Consider the following 20665-nt stretch of genomic DNA (forward strand, 5'->3'; position numbering starts at 1 on the left):
GTGGTTTACATTATTAACCAAGCCCTGCAGGACTGTTTGAACCTATGAATGTCAGAAACTGTTTTTATCGCAGCCGGGAGTTTGTTCCACTCTACAACTGCCGTATATAAAAATGTGTTCTGCCCAGTACAACTCTTAAAACGACATGGCACAAAGTCTGTGGCACTGCCTCATGGCGTAAGAATGTGAGTCCCTTACTGAAGTAAAATAGCTGTGCCATACAGGATTTTGTGAGTCAATCCCCTCAATTCCCTTTTATCGACTGTTAGCCACTGGAGTTCTCTGAGTTGAGAAGGGCCAACATGAGAACAAGGGCTAAGATTCAGTATCACCCTTACCATTTAATTCTGCGCCGTTTGCAGTTTGTTCTTAATGACCTTGGGGGAGTTACTGTACCAGCATAATCATAGTGAGGCTGCACTAACGCTGTTGAAAGTATTTTCAAGGTACCATTATCCAGAAATGTGGCTTTTCTGGCAAGAAATTTGACTTTCTGGTTCACCTTGGCAATAACTTTCTATCCCATGCTCTCCTTGGTCAAAAACCTGTCCAGTTCACAGCCTAAGTACCTAACACGGTTATTGGCTGTAACCGCTGTGGTGATCTACCTAGCCTAATCTAGAGCCAAATAAAATGGACTCAGTTTTCCCCAAATTAATAGACAATTTGTTATCCGACAGCCAGTTACTGATACCCTGCAGTTCTGCACTAAGCTGGCTCTCTAGTCTCTACCATACTCTTGTCTTTGTGTGAGACCAAAATAGCTGAATCGTTTGCATACAAAAAAAAAAGCTGACAGGAACAAGCTGATTTCATATCGTTGATATATAACAGGAAGAGGAGGGGCCCTAAAACACTCCCTTGTGGTACTCCACAGCTGATTAACCTGGGATTAGACAAAGTGCCATTGACATCAACCCTCTGATACCTTCCTCACAGATACGACTTGAGACACTCTACTGCCATGCTGCTAAAACCTAGGGCCCTTAGCTTGTAGAGTAGTATCTGGTGGTCTACTGTATAGAAGGCTTTCCGGAGGTCCAGCAGCACCATGCCACATAATTTTCCATCATTATTTACCAGAGTTTGCCAGAGATTTCCAGGGAAAGTCTGTGTAATGATGACAGGAATTAAAATGGCCTCCAAGGCGACTGGGATGGGAGTCGCAGGATTAGGGGGTAAAGCCACACCTCTCTGACTGGTCCTCAGCCTGAACACACCTGAATGAAGAAGAGGGCTGTCGTCCTCTCACAGCATTGCAGTATCTACACCAACCTCCCCACCTACATCCTCAACGGGAGAATGAAAGGAAGAAAAATAATGTTGTGTATTAGTTGTATACCGCTGAGAGATTTGCTGAAACATACTGTCCCTCATACCTCGTACCCCCTCTCTTCCCCCTCCTCTCCCCTGCTGTGTGGCAGACCGGGACAAGCCCCACTGTCATTACAAACGTAATAAGAGCACAAGTGAGATTGATGAGGAAAACAGTGGCATCAACTGCTCTTTTAATTAACTCCAATCCCATAATGGCGCTGGGACGGAGCAGAGGGCGCAGAGTGGAGCGAGGCATTTATTTCCTTTCCACCCCTCTGTTTTGTTGCTTCACTCAGCCCCGATAATGAACAGCCTTCTGGGACCCAATTACATCCAAGGCTGCATTAGGAGCCCAGCAGGCCCAGTGGAAACTTAAGTTGAGTTTCCCCTCATCTCCCCCATCCGTCCCCTCTCTCTCTCTCTGTGTCCCTGCCTGCCGCCGACGGCCTTCACTTGATTGAATTTAGAACCCCTGCCCCCCTCACTTGTGGTTTTCAATGGAAAGAGGAGGTAGGGAACGTATGTTTGGAGTTTACTGTCCTACTTTCCACTGCTAGAGTGGCTGTTGTGTCGTGTGGAGTGGTGGTGCTTGAGTGAAATAAAAACAATTCCAAGGGCCCCTCTCCCTGAAGCAGTCCTACTCTTTCTGCTGCAGCCCACACTATGGGAGATCTTGTCCTTGCAACACATACGTACAGTATGTATTTAGGCCTTGTGAAAGGACAATGGCTTACATTTAAAACCTGTGAACTCTGACCCTGTGCTTTCAGAATGAATACATTTACATTTTAGTCATTTAGCAGACGCTCTTAACCAGAGCGACTTACAGTTAGTGGGTGCATACATTTTCATACTGGCCCCCCGTGGGAAACGAACCCACAACACTGGCGTTGCAAGCGCCATGCTCTACCAACTGAGCTACACGGGGCCCACAATTGGATGGAATTCAAAAATACATACAGGACAGCCCACATCCATGCTGGAGTAGATAGATACTCATGGTAAAGTCCATTTTTAAGTTGTATTCTTTGCTTCCTGGAATCTTAACATACAGTAGAGGAAAAACTGACTGGTTGATGGGAGAAAGGTCATATTTACATAATTTAAAAAATACATTTCACTGAGATCTTATTCATATGGCAGGCAATGCCTAAAATTCTATTTTTTATCTTCCTGAGAGCAGCTTCAAAGTGGCAGAGGTATAATTATGATCCTTGAGCAATCAGACAAAATTATCAATGCCTTTCTTTGGCTCTCAGAAAAAAATCCTCTTGATCTTGGAGACAAGGAGAAAGGCATTAAAATGTGCTATTTCTTTAACGTCTGTCATCATGCTTCATAACACCCCACAATCAACACAAATCCATTCCTCAGCACGTGGCCGGAATAACACCTGCTATTAAAGACACCCACAATGTTCAACATTTCATTAAATGCCATTATAAACCGGGTAGTTTGGGTCCTGGATGCTGATCGGCTGAAACAGCATTCCAGCCGTGTGTATATCAGACAATATACCACAGGTATAACTCAAAACTACTTGTTAACTGTTATATTTATGTTGTTAACTGGTTTGTAATGGCAATAAGGCACCTCTGGGTTTTGTGGTATAATATGACCAATATACCACAGCTAAAGCCTGTCTCATGTTCCCAGTCGAAACAGTTTGTGCATATATTATGACGATTATGTGACGTTTTTGTTATTTAAGCAATAAGGCACCTTTGGGGTTTGTGGTATATGACGTTGCGTCGTGCCTAAGAACAGCCCTTAGCCATGGTATATTGGCCATATACCACACCCCCTCGGGCCTTATTGCTTAAATATACCACACCTCCTCAGGCCTTATTGCTTAATATACCAAAGGCACATCAGGCATACTGAATAAACTAGCACGTTTGGCAAATTATTGGATTTCAGTATATCCAGTGTGACCAATTTCTCCATAAGCCCTGAACTGGCCAAGGTTTTACTCTGAACATGGTGCTGTAGCTCACTACTCAGTACTATTATAGTATCGGACTCAAAAGAGCAATACCATTTATAATCGGGTTACAAACTCTATACTTATTTGAAAAAAGGATGACACTTCCAATTTGTAGATTGTTTTCATCTCTGTATTTGTGTATAGGTTTCTTAAAATGTGTATATACAATACTTTGCCGGAGGGCATTGGTGTTGTGTGTGTGTGATGTTGGTTGAACGTCTGTTACACTGGAATTACCTTATAAATGCAGTACTTGGGGAAATCCTAGGCATTAATAACAATTATTGGCATTCTTTAGTTTCCTCAGACACCTTAAGTGTTGGGTATTGACTGCTGTGCTGGAGAGAATGTTGCCTATTGATCTGGCCAAGGCAGAAAGAGATGGTGTCTTCTTCCTGTAAGGCTGGGATTAATCCTAGCAGGCTGCCAGTGAACAACAGCCACTGCTCGATCCCATCGACTGACTAGGGCCTCTTTAGGACACATACCTTCCCTGTGAACACACCTCCTCTAAAGTTCTCCCTGCATGCTGGTGTGGAGCATTACAATGATGGGCATGGTTTATTACTGTAATTACTGTATGGGGGTGGGGGGGGCGCTATAGTTTGGATATCTATAATATCTGCAAACAATAGTATTACATTTCGCTTTTGTTTATCTAGATCGATAAAATATAATTGTTTAAGTTATTTTTGTCTATATATGTATATAATGTTATGTTAAAATAAAACCACTGACCTCTATCAATAAATGAAGATCTAATCTCCACTATTGCCTGTTTCACATTTTGTTCTTCACCACTGCACTCTATGTACAGTATGCTGCCATGCTCTGTCTCTCTCCCAGTGGACTGTGTGCTTACTAACAGCTCATCTACCATTGCTTAGGGCTCTTATTTTCTTCTAGTCAGAAAAAATACTTTCTACTGTCAAACTCTGACATCCCCAGTGATTGAAAGCTGGTGGGCATGGAACTCGCAGAGTTGCTCTCAAAGCTGCAGCAATACCTGAATTCACACAGCCAACTCATGATGAATGGAGTAGTGCTAGAACAAAGGGACACTTGTTATGGGTTTAGATGCCTTTACCAGCCTTTTATTTGGCCACAAAGACTTCTCTGCCTACACACAATTCATTAGGATTTACATGAACTCAAGGACGTATTGCTCTAGGTGACTGAAAACATGAAATCCCACCAATACATTTTTATGACTTTGATCTAGACATCAATTCATCATTTGTTATACCACAATAAAAGTCCGGACACTTTTTTTCTAATTCTTTCTTTCTAGGTTTGTATAAAAACCCTGAATGGATAGATACAAGTATTCGTCAGCTGGGTCGTTCCACGAAAAGAGTGCCTTTTGATATTTTAAGTAGAAAATTGTGTACCAATATTGATTTTAAAAGCCTGTTTTATTCAATGAAGTGCCCTTTAATATAGACCGCATGGAGAATTCAATAAATCAGATTTTTTTATATGAATAAAGGCTTGCTAAAGTGCGAAAATTCAGCATTTTGACATCCCTCCACCAACCCTGTGTCACTTCTAGAAAGACTTCAACCCACTTAATACAAACATTTCTCCAAGTTTCACCATCATTGTAAATCCCTAGGTATTTTGTTGCTTTGACAGTCATTTCTGAAGATTATTATGTATTTCATTTGATTAGTGATTCATTTACCTCTGTCACTCATTTTAAGGTCAACCCTGTTACGTGAACAGAACTCTCGTTTTAATATGGTGAAACTATTCATTTAAAACGTTTGTTTTTCAAAAGAAACATTGAACATCTAATAGTCAAATCATAGTGTAAAAGCAGGTGAGCCTGTATTACTCTTTTTGGCGATTTTCTGGTGGAAAACTGAGGAGGTCAAGCATAACATGTCAACCCTGTTACCCATAGATAGACAGGCTAGAAATGTTTTAGCAATTTGATTTCTTTGGTGAAGCTTGCATTCAATTGCCACAGTCTGTTGCACACAACAAGCTTCCATTCCCCCTGTCACGAGGGGATTCATGGTGGATTTAAGATGAAATCATCATACCTGATACGGTCAACCCTGTTACTTTTTTCAGCACTTACTAGAGTATTTTTTTTATTTAACCTCTTGAGATGGCAACGTGCTTTTTTAATGAAGATGAACATGTGCTCTTTATGACAGAATGTCAATATTGGGTGAAATCACACGTTTTTTATACATTTACATTTACATTTTAGTCATTTAGCAGACGCTCTTATCCAGAGCGACTTACAGGAGCAATTAGGGTTAAGTGCCTTGCTTAAGGGCACATCGACAGATTTTTCACCTAGTTGGCTCGGGGATTAGAACCAGCGACCTTTCGGTTACTGGCACAACGCTCTTACCCACTAAGCTACCTGCCGCCCCCATTTATGACCAAGATACACTTCTCAAAAGGCACTGAATTGGTGGAACGACCCAGATACTGTACAGGTAAGGTTCTGATCCATTACCCTTTCAGCCAAGTTATAGATTATGAGAAAAAAATAAAAAATAAAACCAATCATAAAAACAAAAAAACAAAAAAGTTGTAAATTACATTCTAAGTACTGAGCTGATTTCTCAATAAATTGTAAGGCATAGGTAACTCAAAGGTAGTAGCGCCACAAAATCACATTAAGCCATCAAGAACATAAGAAAGAGAACATATTGTGCCACAAAGATAAGATTTTGAAAAATATATATACTGAAAATACCAAAGAAATTAAATTATTCAAGTTTAGTATTCTCATTAAATAATAATTTATTCAATAATATAATACAATAATCTATTCATACCTATCAAGCTACAAAATCATAAACAATATTTTTGTGCTGTATTCCTTTGAGTCATAATAACATAACTACCTGTACTTCCCTTCTCACTGGTTCATACTAGCACCCATCAGTGTCCCTCCCTGAGATGTGTAGGGCGTGGCCCATCCCAGCTGAGGGAGCGGGGTCTGCTCCAGTGGTGGTGGCCACATGGCAGGGGTCTGCGCTCCAGGGCCCTAAGGGCCACTCTCCTGGCCACCTCAGCAGCAAACGTGGCCCCCCTGCCTGCAAGGCAGGCACAGGCTGAGGCTAGCGCAGATGGAGGTTGGCAGCCAGAGCATTCCTCCTCCACAGGTTGTCTCCCTGACCACTCAAGGCTCCTCTCGCAGTCAGAGCAGATCTGAGACAGAGCAGAAGCAGACAGAAACAGATTACTGTACATTCAAATAAGATACCATCAATAGTCAGGCTCAGAGCTCAGTGTTACTATTGGTATGTTGGCATCACCATGGACCTTAACTTTGCATATTTGTCATCATGAATATTATCCAGAGAATTACTGTTAATACATGACTCATTATGACGCTATCATTCACCTCCCACTGCAGGAATACTGCCAATCATTCCCCTACCTAGTACTACCCCACTGTGTCCTCTGTCGGTGAGTTCATATCCATTTCAGTGTATTAACCTACCGGTACACTACTGAACAGGTCTCCTGCAGCTAGCTTGTCTCTGTCTCTGCTCTGGTACTGGCTCTGTTCTCTAAGCTCCTGAGTCTCTCTATAACTCTCTTCTTGGTCTGGGGCAGGGAGGGTCTCACCACTGTAGGGGAGGACAGGGGTGATGGTGGTCAATGGGTCAGAGTGGAGTGGATCTGCGCTTCTCACCTTAACCTATTAAGTACAACTTGTTTTGCTCCACCTCGCTGCATATATCCATGTCAAAACAGAGCCTGTCTCATTACCTGATGGACCAAATGTTGATGGCTCTGTTCGTCAACAGCCCTCTAACCGAATGCAAATTCTGTCTGCTTATTTTGGTAAACCTTCCACGATGTCCCAATCCCTGTTAAGCTTCTTGTTGACCGCGTCTGCCAGCTTTGTGTACACAATTGGCTCCTCGGCTATTCCAGCCGCATCGTTAATGTGTGCCCTTTTGTGTCGTTTCATTCCGCAGGGATAAACAGGCTCACAGATGCAAAATTATTCCAACACAGATAATTAGCCGAAGAAACAATCACAAGTATGAATAATAATCTGCATTGGGAACATTAGAACTTTTAAACATGGGAACAGGGGGGATTCTGGGCACCAAGGGAAATGAGCTTATCAAATAAAGCTTGGCAAATGTGCAGTGAATTAAACAAGTCAATCATTTCAATGTGAGAGAGGAGCCCTGAGGAGAATAAATAAGCAATCGCCACATCATGCAGGGAGAACAAATGAGCATGGTGCACAATTAGGCAGGGTCACATTCTGCTGGAGCTGTGAGCGCGGGGTGCGCTAATGAGCTCCCTGTGTGTGTGTGTGTGTGTGTGTGTGTGTGTGTGTGTCTATTTGTGTCTTGAAGGAGAGAAGAAGAGTAAGAAATCAAAACCCCTTTCCATCAAAATTCTGATGATGTACAGGCTCCTATAAGGCAGACAGATAGACAGATGGGCTAGGCGTTGGGACAGGCATGAAAGTGAGAGGGCTTGTGGAAGAGAGAGGTGGGCTATCAGACAATCTGGCATCTGGGCCAAGTAGACATGTAGTCAGGGAGTCAGTCAGACAGACACAGAGAGCAATAGGCAGGTGTGCCAGCCAGACAACAGGCCGTTCAGCAGGAGCCACGTCACAGGCTTTCAAAGGAAAGTCAAAGTTATTAACTATTCAATCACATAAAGGGGAGGTGAAGGCGTGAAAGGTTGCGGACCAAAGCACTTTTTCTCCAGTGCATTAGGAGCCTGGTCCAGCGCTCCGGTGCTCTGTGTGGAAGATAAATAGATTGCCTCCCAGGAAGACAACTGCTCACACACTCTTTTCACCCTTTTTTCCTTTAATAACAGCAATCTGCTGTGAAAATCTAATCACAAGTACCATTTACGTTGCATCTAGATAACTTCTGCTTGGGAAAGCGAACAACATGAATATTTCATTCGCTGATATCCAAATAAACAGCACAAGCCATCAATCAGCAGGCCTTCTAACAGGAAGTGAACTGGAAAGGGACATTGCTAATGAACACCATGCGTGGAAGGAAATGCACATCTTACATCAGCAGCACACCTTTATTTCTGCTACTGGCCATTAGGGCTGGGAATTGCCCGGCACCTCACGATACGATATTATCGTGCTACTTAGGTGCCGATACGATATGTATTGCGATTTTCACGATTCTATATGTATTGCGATACGGTATTGTGATTTTATTGTGATTTGATGTTCCAAACATATTGCTCACGATATGTCTGCTGCAGAGGGACAAGAGAGTCATGAGAAAGTGATAAAAGTGCTGACATTTATTTTTCTCCCTATTTAAAAGAAGATGAAGGAAAAATACTACAGTTTTGGTGCAGGTACAGCCAACTAGCCCAAAATTATATTGCGATAGTCATAACGATACGATATATTGTACAAAATAATATCCCGATATGTAACTGTATCGATATGCACTAAAACTCCTAGTCATCCTTAACTACAACACGCTGCAGTGTACATGGCCTTTACCATCACCAGACAGAATTCAGTAAGTGTACACACACTCTAAATGTGGATAACCCGACCCGTATGACATATTCATGACAACAAATCAGGCATGAATACTGTCCTTCATTTAAGTAATAGCTATATCCTGGCCATTAAAGTCAGATATGGCTGCATCCCTCTCCTCTCCTCTCCTCCTCTCCTCCTCCTCCTCTCCTCTCCTCTCCTCCTCCTCTCCTCTCCTCTCCTCTCCTCTCCTCTCCTCTCCTCTCCTCTCCTCTCCTCTCCTCTCCTCTCCTCTCCTCTCCTCTCCTCTCCTCTCCTCTCCTCTCCTCTCCTCCCCTCTCCTCCTCTCCTCTCCTCTCCTCTCCTCTCCTCTCCTCTCCTCTCCTCTCCTCCTCTCCTCTCCTCTCCTCCTCTCCTCTCCTCTCCTCCTCCTCTCCTCTCCTCTCCTCTCCTCTCCTCTCCTCTCCTCTCCTCTCCTCTCCTCTCCTCTCCTCTCCTCTCCTCTCCTCTCCTCTCCTCTCCTCTCCTCTCCTCTCCTCTCCTCTCCTCGGCCTAATTCTCCCTCCTTAGTGGAGGATAAGAGGGATCAGCAGTCCATCCATATGCATGCACACATCTATGGAGTGGATGTCAGGTCTCAGCTTGGCTCTAGCACTGAAAGCCCTGGTAATGACACTTAATGAAAGCTGGGGAGCAGAGTCAGGCATGCATAAGGAAGGAGAGGCCCAGTGTCCTCCCCCAGCACCCTCACCCTCACCCCACAACCCCCTCCTCCTCCCATCAGCCCTGCTCAGGCCCTCAGACGCCATAAATAAACAAACGCGCTGCATGTGTGAGAATGGACACACTGTTCCCTCTGCTCCTCTCATGCCATTCACTTATTTATCTATTTATTTGTATTTACTCCCTCTCTCTGGCTGCTTTTAGAGCTCCTCTCTGTTCTCCCAGCTCCCTACAGGCTTCCTGGATGTCCTGGAACATTAGCTGAGTGAAGCCTCAGTCATCCAGTGGGCGTTTATGGGCTGAGTTTGCATCTGCCCTTTATTGGTATCAGGTCAGGCAACATGCACGAACGACGCACACACACTTATCGGCCTACAGTGTGCTCTCTAGAGCAATGTCCACCCAATGCCTCAGTGCTCCTCAACTACATATTGCAACTTTTTAAATGTTTTTTTTAACACACTCAGCCAACCAGTTTAGTTTTTTGCAAAGCATGCTAACTGTTCTTTCAAAGCAGGTTTAAAGTTCTAAAGGGACTTTTGGTACATTACCCAGCTTGCGTAAGAAGTTTGAGAGAGCTCAGTGTGGCGTGCTGTAAGTGACACCATGAGGATGAGGTTAGGGCGATGATGAGTGTTGAGGCTCCGTTATCAGAGCAAACACAGGGAATGATGGGATAGAATGGAACCCACTCACTACAAGCCTCTAATCAGCACAGTCAACACAGGGCTCTGATTGGGTTCAAACAGCCAGCCTAGTCTCTTTCTCTCTCTCCCTCTCCCTCTATCTCACACTCACCAAAAGTTATCCCACCAATCAGCCCTAACTTTACCGCCTTTCAATTTAGGAGGAAATCAGACGGGAACGTATTACAGGGAAATGCCAGTGAGTACTGGCTTACTTTAAAGCGAGGGGGTATAGGCAGGGCGAAATGAGATGGCTTCAACTGTCAAACAACCATATGGAACACAATTTCACCAATAACTCACCTTTTCTCAGCATCACATATAAAATGCAAGTTCAATTTTAAAAAGATATAGTCGGTACCATGGCAATGTTTGGGTGACATGTCTGTCTGAGTGTCTAGACTGGTTTCTGTAAACAGACATGACTAAGACCGGTCTGGCCCAGAGGAGAGGAGACCGTGTCCTTGGATGGCTCTGTTTGTCTGCCTGCCGGTCTGTCCATCTGTCTATCTGCCTGTCTGTCTGTCTGTCTGTCTGTTTGTCTCTGTCTGTCTCTCTGTTTGCCTGTCTGCTGTCTCTGTTAGGTGGGATGATCGGACCTGATAGGAAGCTAGACTAGAGGTTATCTCTAACCCCTCCTCCAGTCCTCAGTGTCAGAGCACCAGGCCTTTGATCACCACCGTCCATAGACACCTCCATGATTTCCCGCCTGACTGCACAAATGCATCTTCAGTGTTAACAAGCTGCGGTGGTCCTGTGGGGCAGGAAGGGCCAGTGGCGTATGGGCCCCGGCGTGAGGAGACTGCAGTGGGGGTCACCCAGGGTGCGGAGGGGGAACTCGGAACAGCTAAGCTGTTCTACTCAGGGACTATCTGGGAGATGGAGAGAGTGGCTGAGACATGCTGGGCTGCATTAGAGGGGGGTGGGGGATTTGAAACACCAATCTGCAGGCTTCTCAGAGGCTCTCAGGTCACTGATTTCACAGCCGGACGACACGGGCCATTAGCCCCCAGAAACAGAGAGAGGCCTATGCTAATCCCAGAACAACAGAAATCAACATAGCTGCCAATAGCTCTTATGAGTTACAGACGGGCTCCCGCTCTTAACCGATACTGTCTGAGATGCGTTTGTGATTGTTGCTATTGACCCATGTCTCAGCTCCACTCTAGAAACACACAGAGAGGAATTCACTCGGTCTGGGAAGTCACTGCTTTGTCACTGACGCTGCCTCTAGAGCCCCAGCAAAAAAACTAGTGAGAAGTTAGAGAACATGTAGTCATTAGCCTCGTATGGACCTGCTGCTTCTTGTTCCTGGAGGACTGGGAAGTTGTCACGGGTGTCTCAAAGAGAATAGGATGGACTAGAGCCAAGCCCACTGATCCAGTGTGTCTCAGGTCAGTGTCAGTAGTACAGTACTCACTCTGTGTGGAGCAGCTGGATGGGAAGTCTGCCCAGGCCACTGCGCTGGCGCTGGTCACTCACACTGGCTTGAGAGGCCTGACACAAAAACAAGTGGGATTACTCAATAGAAAGGAACAATGCTCTTCAATTGGTGGTGTTATATTACAGTATATCAAGGTTGTAAATGTGTGTAACTGGGTATGGTACGTACCCTGATCCTCTCAGCCTCAATCCTGCTCTCATCCAGCTCAGCCTTCAGCCTCTTCAGCTCCTCATGCAGACCCTCCACACTCTCCTGCAGGTGACTGGACACAGAGTTAATAAACCGGGTCACAACTCCAGGGTGGCTCAATTTACATTTATTTCACACGTACAGTATGCTCCCTGCCCCATCTAATCTAACGCCATCTAACTCCTGTACACTTGTTAACCAGTGCTCTAAACATGGGGACCTACAGTGAGGGAAAAAAGTATTTGATCCCCTGCTGATTTTGTACGTTTGCCCACTGACAAAGACATGATCAGTCTATCATTTTAATGGTAGGTTTATTTGAACAGTGAGAGACAGAATAACGCATGTCAAAAATGTTATAAATTGATTTGCATTTTAATGAGGGAAATAAGTATTTGACCCCTCTGCAAAACATGACTTAGTACTTGGTGGCAAAACCCTTGTTGGCAATCACAGAGGTCAGACGTTTCTTGTAGTTGGCCACCAGGTTTGCACACATTTCAGGAGGGATTTTGTCCCACTCCTCTTTGCAGATCTTCTCCAAGTCATTAAGGTTTCGAGCCTGACTCGAACCTTCAGCTCACTCCACAGATTTTCTAAGGGATTAAGGTCTGGAGACTGGCTAGGCCACTCCAGGACCTTAATGTGCCTCTTCTTGAGCCACTCCTTTGTTGCCTTGGCTGTGTGTTTTGGGTCATTGTCATGCTGGAATACCCATTGACGACCCATTTTCAATGCCCTGGCTGAGGGAAGGAGGTTCTCACCCAAGATTTGACGGTACATGGCGCCGTCCATCGTCCCTTTGATGCGGTGAAGTTGTCCTGTCCCCTTAGCAGAAAAACACCCCCAAAGCATAATGTTTCCACCTCCATGTTTGACGGTGGGGATGGTGTTCTTGGGGTCATAGGCAGCATTCCTCCTCCTCCAAACACGGCGAGTTGAGTTGATGCCAAAGAGCTCCATTTTGGTCTCATCTGACCACAACACTTTCACCCAGTTCTCCTCTGAATCATTCAGATGTTCATTGGCAAACTTCAGACGGGCCTGTATATGTGCTTTCTTGAGCAGGGGGACCTTGCGGGCGCTGCAGGATTTCAGTCCTTCACGGCGTAGTGTGTTACCAATTGTTTTCTTGGTGACTATGGTCCCAGCTGCCTTGAGATCATTGACAAGATCCTCCCGTGTAGTTCTGGGCTGATTCCTCACTGTTCTCATGATCATTGCAACTCCACGAGGTGAGATCTTGCATGGAGCCCCAGGCCGAGGGAGATTGACAGGTCTTTTGTGTTTCTTCCATTTTCGAATAATCGCACCAACTGTTGTCACCTTCTCACCAAGCTGCTTGGCGATGGTCTTGTAGCCCATTCCAGCCTTGTGTAGGTCTACAATATTGTCCCTAACATCCTTGAAGAGCTCTGTGGTCTTGGCCATGGTGGAGAGTTTGGAATCTGATTGATTGATTGCTTCTGTGGACAGGTGTCTATTATACAGGTAACAAACTGAGATTAGGAGCACTCCCTTTAAGAGTGTGCGCCTAATCTCAGCTCGTTACCTGTATAAAAGACACCTGGGAGCCAGAAATCTTTCTGATTCAGAGGGGGTCAAATACTTATTTCCCTCATTAAAATGCAAATCAATTTATAACATTTTTGACATGCGTTTTTCTGGATTTTTTTGTTGTTATTCTGTCTCTCACTGTTCAAATAAACCTACCATTAAAATTATAGACTGATCATTTCTTTTGTCAGTGGGCAAACGTACAAAATCAGCAGGGGATCAAATACTTTTTTACCTCACTGTAATCATAATTATAAACTGGGTGGTTCGAGCCCTGAATGCTGATTGGCTGACAGCCGTGGTATATCAGACCGTATACCACGGGTATGACAAAACATTTCTTTTTACTGCTCTAATTACGTTAGAAACCGGTTTATAATAGCAATAAGGCACCTCTGAGGTTTGTGGTATATGGCCAATGTACCACAGCTAAGGGCTGTATCCAGGCACTCCGCGTTGCGTTGTGCATAATAACATCCCTTAGCTGTGGTATATTGGCCATATACCACACAGGGTAGGTTGGATGTGTGTGGAAGAGCTCTTACTCCTTCTCTGCTGTGAGATGAATTATCTTTTTGCTCTGGTCTTTGATCTTCAGGTTCAGTTTTTCATTGCCTTGCCTGTCGACAGGGTAAAGACAGTGTTAAGACAGGGTTAATGCTGCTTAGTGAATGTAATGTAGAAAATGACTGGGCATCAGTGGGTGTGTGGAGTTACATATGCTCTTACTTCTGCTCCTTCACCCACTGGTTGACGTTGGTTACCACCAGCTCACTCTCCCTGTGTAGAAGAGAACTGTCTGAACGAGCGTTACCCAGAGACTGGCGCAACACCTCCACCTGAGACAGAGAGATGGGTGAGAAAGAGAGAGCGATGGGGAGAGAGAGAGAAAGGATGTAATGAGATTCTACAACTCAGAACCCTAACAGTGTCTATCTGACATATCTGGAGGTTTTAAGGGTTCACTACCTCATTAGCTGATGTGCTGTACTTGTGCTCCATGGAATCGAGCTGTGAGTGTAAGGCATCCACCTGAACAGAGACACATGAACAAACCCCTACTGCACATCATAATGGCTATACAGCTCATTTTCCATTGAGAGGGGATTACTAACTATGCTGTTTGGCCTTTCTGTGCCAGTGCAATGTGTGAGGATATGTGTCATAACTAGAGCCAAGAGGTTTTCATGAGCACATAAATTGATCAGGAAAACTTTGGGCCTAGTTCTACAGTTAGGCAGTAAGGCTACCGGCTATAATAAGGGCCCAGAGTTTTTCCTGATCAGGTGACATGGTCAGCAAAACCTACCAGAATGTCCCCAGAACCCATTGTGCAAGTATGTGTGTCTGACCTGGGCCACCTTGGCATGGTAGTTCTCCCTGAGAGAAGCCATCTCCACCTTCATCAGCACCACCTCCTCCTCCCGGGCCTCCAGGGCTACCAGCTGCTCCTGGCCCCAGCGCTGAGACCTCCCCAGCTGGGCACTCAGCTCTGCCAGCCTGCCCTCACAGGACCGAGCCTAGGTGGGAGAAGGATGATACCTGTCATTGGCATTTCCTAATATCATTTTTGTTCTCATTTCTGAAGACTGATGGACCTTTTAAATGAATGATGAACAATGAATCACAGCAACATGCATTGTATATTCATGAGTGTTTCCCATAACCCTGCCCAGGTAGGAAACTGGGAAACGATAGTTAATTAGTTAATTACATTGTAGTGAACTCCTCCATAAACATCTCCTTCTAGTAACATCCTGTCCTGTCATATTCACATTCATCTGACTCTAAATCCCTCTTAACAATGCCTGCGTATGCTAATATGCATTTACATGTGAGCCACTACATCAAAGAACTGGTCACTGGTCAACATAAATTACAAGTTTTTCTTTATAGGAACAATGTGAAGGTCAGCAGTAACCAGTCACCCCTAGCCACATCCCCATCCCCAGCCCTATCCTCTGCCTGCTTGGCTGGGAGACACGGAGGCTGTGCAGTGTTCACATCACCACCACAATGACCTTTCCACAAGCCCAATGCAGAGGCAATACATTTAATGAAAGAAGCAAAGGCAATTAAAGTGGTGTGGGAGTGGGGAGGGGGGATTGCAGGCAGAGGGGGATGAGCCTGACTGGAGGCTCCAGACTGCAGTACTGCAGCTCCGTATTCCCCCATAATCCCTGTGTGACAGCACAGCAACCCCAGTGTGCTCCCTGTCTGATCATCCTCTTGCTGCGTTCACCTGCTAATCCGCGCAAAAGGACAGTTGTGCGTGCACACACACACACACACACACACACACACACACACACACACACACACCCCCCCCCCCACACACACACACACACACCCACACACCATCTAGGCTACACATACATACAGTATGTAGATACACATCAAGCACATAGAAAACACAGACACCACAAACAGGTTAAAGAATGTACAAACACACTAATGTTAACACATTTACACACATAAACACACACTCTCACAAACGTTTAGGTGTGTGAAATGAGTTGCTCTCCCCCAGCCCAATGTCTTCCCTCCCCAGCACCCAGCCATACCACACGGCCAGAGAGAATCATTATACCCTTCCTCTGATCCCACCGAGCAACCAGCAATTATTTCTAAAAGTGGAAAGTAAAAACAGACAACCAAACACACACACACACACACACACACACACACACACACACACACCCTGCTGCACATAATCATTATTCTTTGTGGGACTGGTTGCGTGGGGGGTTGAAGGGAGGGGGCAACTCGCACTTCATTTTCTCTGGAGGAGTTTGCTGACCGCAAAATGACAAGGATGCTTTTCCTAAACCAATTAAGAGGGCAGAACGCCGCTGTTACCATGCAACATTGACAGCACTTAAGGAGGATGACGTGAGACCACAGCGATGAGCCACAGAGATGCGCCCTGGGCTAAACACACATACAAACACACATGCACATTGTAGAGATGTTTGGCACTGCAGAGCAAGCACACACAGCTCGTATGTGCCTGTGTACACAAACAAAGTGCTTTGGATTTGTCACAATACAAACACATTGCTTAGAATATTTTAACCATAAGGCCTCTTAGACGTTTACACATTTTCAATTGAAAACCGGTTACTACATTTATGTACTGTATAAGGTCTTGGAGTATCTCGGTTAAACTGTGATTTATATTTTGGCTATTATGTGAGGCAGCTCCTCTAAGCAAAACTGTGCGTGTGTGTGAAAATGTTGGTGTCTTTGCAAACTGTTTCTGTATGTATGTATGAATATGTGTGTGTGTGTGTGTGCGCGGTACATGCAGACTCTGTAGGGGTCTGGGAGAGAGGTCTCATTTTCTAATCAGCTTTAGGAATACAGCCCCTCACACACAGAAAGGGCACTGCTACAAGTCACACCTCTTTTCTCTACAACAGAACCTGCTCTCGCCTGTAGTGGTCAATTAGTGTACAGCGTGACCCGTGGAGGTTAAGTCTCTACTTCAGAGGGGCTGTGTGCTCCACACTAATGACCAGGCATTCTCTTAAGGGTGTAGTGTTCATTTCCAGCCCTGCGTATATTACACTTGATAACCCCATAATGGATAGTTCCCTTTCCTATTATACAATATATAAGGTTGAAAGATTGGCCCATCACACTTCTAAACCTGGGATGGTGTAGTGGTCTGTTAACAGTCTAGGATTTAATGTGTGGCTATCTGGTCCATGACCTAATAATAATAATAATAATAATAATATGCCATTTAGCAGACGCTTTTATCCAAAGCGACTTACAGTCATGCGTGCATACATTTTTTGTGTATGGGTGGTCCCGGGGATCGAACCCACTACCTTGGCGTTACAAGCGCCGTGCTCTACCAGCTGAGCTACAGAGGACCACCTAATGGTTGGCTGTTGGCAGTGTAAGATCTAGAACCATATTAGTGGTTATTGGATATTGACAATGAAATGAATGGTTATTGGTTAATTGCCATGAGGATGAATGGAAATGTTGATGTGTAGATCCTTCTCTCTCACCTCGTCCAGTGACTGTCTGCTGGCAGTGCGTAGTCTGTGGAGCTCTGCAGCCAGCTGCCTGGTCCTCTCTTCCTGGCCCTCTCTCTCCTCTGACAGCTGGGAGCTTCTCTGCTGCAGGCGGGACAGCTCACTACGTAGACCTGCCGTCTCACGACTCTGCTCAGCCAGCTGACCAGTACCATCACACGCCCAGCCACATCCACACAAAATATACATTGTTAGTCCCACTACACATTATTTCCTCACAGTCATTACCCTAAAACAAGTCGAGAGTTAATGTCATTGTTTTAACGTCAGCATTATAAATACATGCCAGACAAACAGAGTACCAGTGTGTAAGCAGGGCACCCACCAGCTCCATGCTCTCTCTATGGGAGGCCTGGGTGGAGGCCAGCTCCAGTCTCAGCTCTCTGAGGCTGTGTTGTGCTGCTGCTGTGTCCATGGTCCCCTGCCTGCTGCTGGCCTGGGCCTCCTCTACACACTCCCTCAGCCTGGACACCGTCTCCTGAAGAACGTTCATCTGAAGAGGAGAACACACACATGGAACATAGGCCCCAAACTACACACAAAATACTCTCAACGTATGGACAGTACATGTCCTCTGACCTCTTGGCTGTGGCTGTGGCTCTGGCCCACCCTGCTCTCCAGCTCCCTCCTGCACTGCTGCAGCTGAGCCTGGCAGGCTGTCTGTTCCTCATGCAGCCTCTGGGTGGTGCTCTGCAGCTCCACCACACGCTCCTGCAGGCACCCCACAGTCCTCTCCCGCTCCCTCAGCTGAAGGACAGACAGGAGACACACCACTATTAGAGCTCCCATCAGGTGTGTGTGTGTGCCACTGTGTGTATATCAGGCTCAAAGATAGATGGGACTAAATCTGACAATCGCAGCACCATCTTAGCTCTCTGTTTAGGATTAAGTCACATGGATGGGCAGATAGATGAGAGATCTGCACTTATATGCATGACAGATATTAAATTGGGATTAAGGAGATTAATTTCAGGCCGTAAATGAGTGAGAAACTTTTTGATCAGATTGATTTAACTTTCTAAAGATATGAATTATGTGCTTCAATTTAATTTCCTAGCAGCTGAACAGTTAGTAAATTGCCGCGCTTCAGGCTTGTATCCCTTTGGCTGGTGGAAAACTATTATTTCACAAAATTCATGACTTGTGCAGATCTGACTCATTTCTCTTGCTTCCTTTGGGGTTAAAAAATAATTACTATTTTTGAAACACAAATTCAGAGACGGAAACTAATTCAATTTGCGAGCATGGCTGGAGGGGGAATCTGAGTGGATTGTAGATTAGTGTAGCCAGGCTTCAGTCAGACACTATGTGAGGAGAAGACGCTCTCCTGATGAATGGAAAAACAACATCCTGTAAAGCCTAAAAATGCCTTTTGAAACTTTTAAGGTTTAATTCATGACATTCACTGACACTAATTATTTGTGTTGGGAAATTGCCATTAGTCATAAATCAACAGACAAACACTCCAGTATGATTAACATATGTTGTGTGAGTGTGACATGCATTATCAATATGCATGAATTTATACACTCTATATTTCTAGTCGAGTGCTAGTTTTTGGATACATTAGTATGTGTGTGAAAGCACCTGGTTGAGTGCTAAGTTGTTGACTGCACATGTCTAGTTGAGTGCTAGTTTTATATACATTATTATACACTGGGTGGTTCGAGCCCTGAATGCTGATTGGCTGACAGCCGTGGTTTATCAGACCGTACACAACAGGTATGGCAAAAAAAATATTTTTACTGCTCTAATTACGTTGGTAACCAGTTTATAATAGCAATAAGGCACCTCTGGGGTTTGTGGTATATGGCCAATATACCACGGCTAAGTGCTGTATCCAGGCATTCCGCGTTGCGTCGTGCATAAGAACAGCCCTTAGCCGTGGTATATTGGCCATATACCACAAACCCCTGAGGTGCCTTATTGCTTAATTATAGTGTTTGAATCTACCTGGCTGTGAGCTGCTTCCAGGCTGGTTCTGAGCTGGTTTCTCTCTGTCTCCAGCCGGGCCTCTCTCTCCCTGGCCCCCTGGTTCCTCTCCTGCTGCTCCTGCTGCCTGGCCTGCTCCTGGGACAGCTCTGCCCGCAGTGCCCGGCTGGCATCAGCCTGCTCCTGCAGCTGGCACACAGAGAGACAACCACAGTCACACAGCCTACAAACCGACCACATGTTTACAGGGCAATATTCAGAAGTTAGGCTACATTTACATTTGAGTCATTTAGCACAGGGGTTCCCAACTTTTTCACTGGGGCCCCCCATCCAGCATTGGGGAACATCCCGCGCAAGCGTGCACATGCCACGTCTATTTCTATGGGCACAAGCACTGTTCATGACCCAAACTGTTCACACCCCTCTTGTTGGTGGAGAGAATTTTGCAGGTTTAAAGCTTATTTCCTGCAATTCTACACATTTTGTAATGGGGTGCAATTAACATTTTGCAGTTTTAAAGCACATTTTCTTGCAATTCTATACATTTTGACATGTCTAATGTGTATTCATGTCATATTTGAGTGACAAAAAAATTACAACAATACCTATGGGCAAAAAAAGTTATAAATAGCTCTCTAAGGTATGCAATGACTAACATGACAAGAGGAACTGATGATGCACCTTGTGCATTCTACTATTACAACTTTCAAGAGTAAGTTAAAATCCGGACTGAGTTCCTTTAAAAAATTTTTTAAATTAAATGGGGGGACCCCCGCGTCCCCCCCTGCTGAACCACTGATTTAGCAGACACTCTTATCGAGAGCGACTTTGTGTCACTACCGTGTTGCTGTCATGTTGTGTTGCTACCATGCTGTGTTGTCATGTGTTGCTGCCATGCTGTGTTGTTGTCTTAGGTCTCTCTTCATGTAGTGTTGTGGTGTGTGTTTTGTCCTACATTTAAATTTTTTATCCCTCGTCCCCGCAGGAGGCCTTTTGCCTCTTGGTAGGCCGTCACTGTAAATAAGAATTTGTTCTTAACTGGCTTACCTAGTTAAATAAAGGTTTAATAAATACATAAAATAAAAATACTTACAGTTAGTGCATTCATCTTAAGACAGCTAGGTGAGACAACGGGTGGGTGCTGCTATGGTGACCAATGAGCTAAGATAAGGCGGGGATTTGCCTAGCAGTGATTTATAGATGGCCTGGAGCCAGTGGGTTTGATGACGAACATGTAGTGAGGACCAGCCAACAAGAGTGTACAGGTCACAGTGGTGGGTAGTGTATGGGGCTTTGGAGACAAAACGGATG

The 20665-nt window shown here is 45.0% G+C and overlaps 1 protein-coding gene across 1 annotated transcript in view; it reads right to left on the bottom strand.

Moving 5' to 3' along the window:
- Positions 1-6390: 6390 nt before the first annotated feature.
- The window catches only part of LOC311128555 (uncharacterized protein), a gene marked incomplete at both ends in the record, with an annotated part of 140778 nt that continues 126503 nt past the window's right edge, over positions 6391-20665 (bottom strand). Inside the window, 11 exons of the mRNA XM_084160743.1 lie at positions 6391-6481; positions 11604-11680; positions 11796-11889; positions 13919-13993; positions 14103-14212; positions 14343-14405; positions 14726-14893; positions 17396-17563; positions 17748-17915; positions 18002-18169; positions 19376-19543. Coding sequence (XP_084016869.1) covers positions 6391-6481; positions 11604-11680; positions 11796-11889; positions 13919-13993; positions 14103-14212; positions 14343-14405; positions 14726-14893; positions 17396-17563; positions 17748-17915; positions 18002-18169; positions 19376-19543 — 1350 coding nt within the window. The remainder of the gene's footprint in view (positions 6482-11603; positions 11681-11795; positions 11890-13918; positions 13994-14102; positions 14213-14342; positions 14406-14725; positions 14894-17395; positions 17564-17747; positions 17916-18001; positions 18170-19375; positions 19544-20665) is intronic.

The sequence above is a fragment of the Coregonus lavaretus genome, assembly GCF_964263955.1.
Source record: "Coregonus lavaretus genome assembly, chromosome: 4".
Taxonomy (NCBI): Eukaryota; Metazoa; Chordata; class Actinopteri; order Salmoniformes; family Salmonidae; genus Coregonus; species Coregonus lavaretus.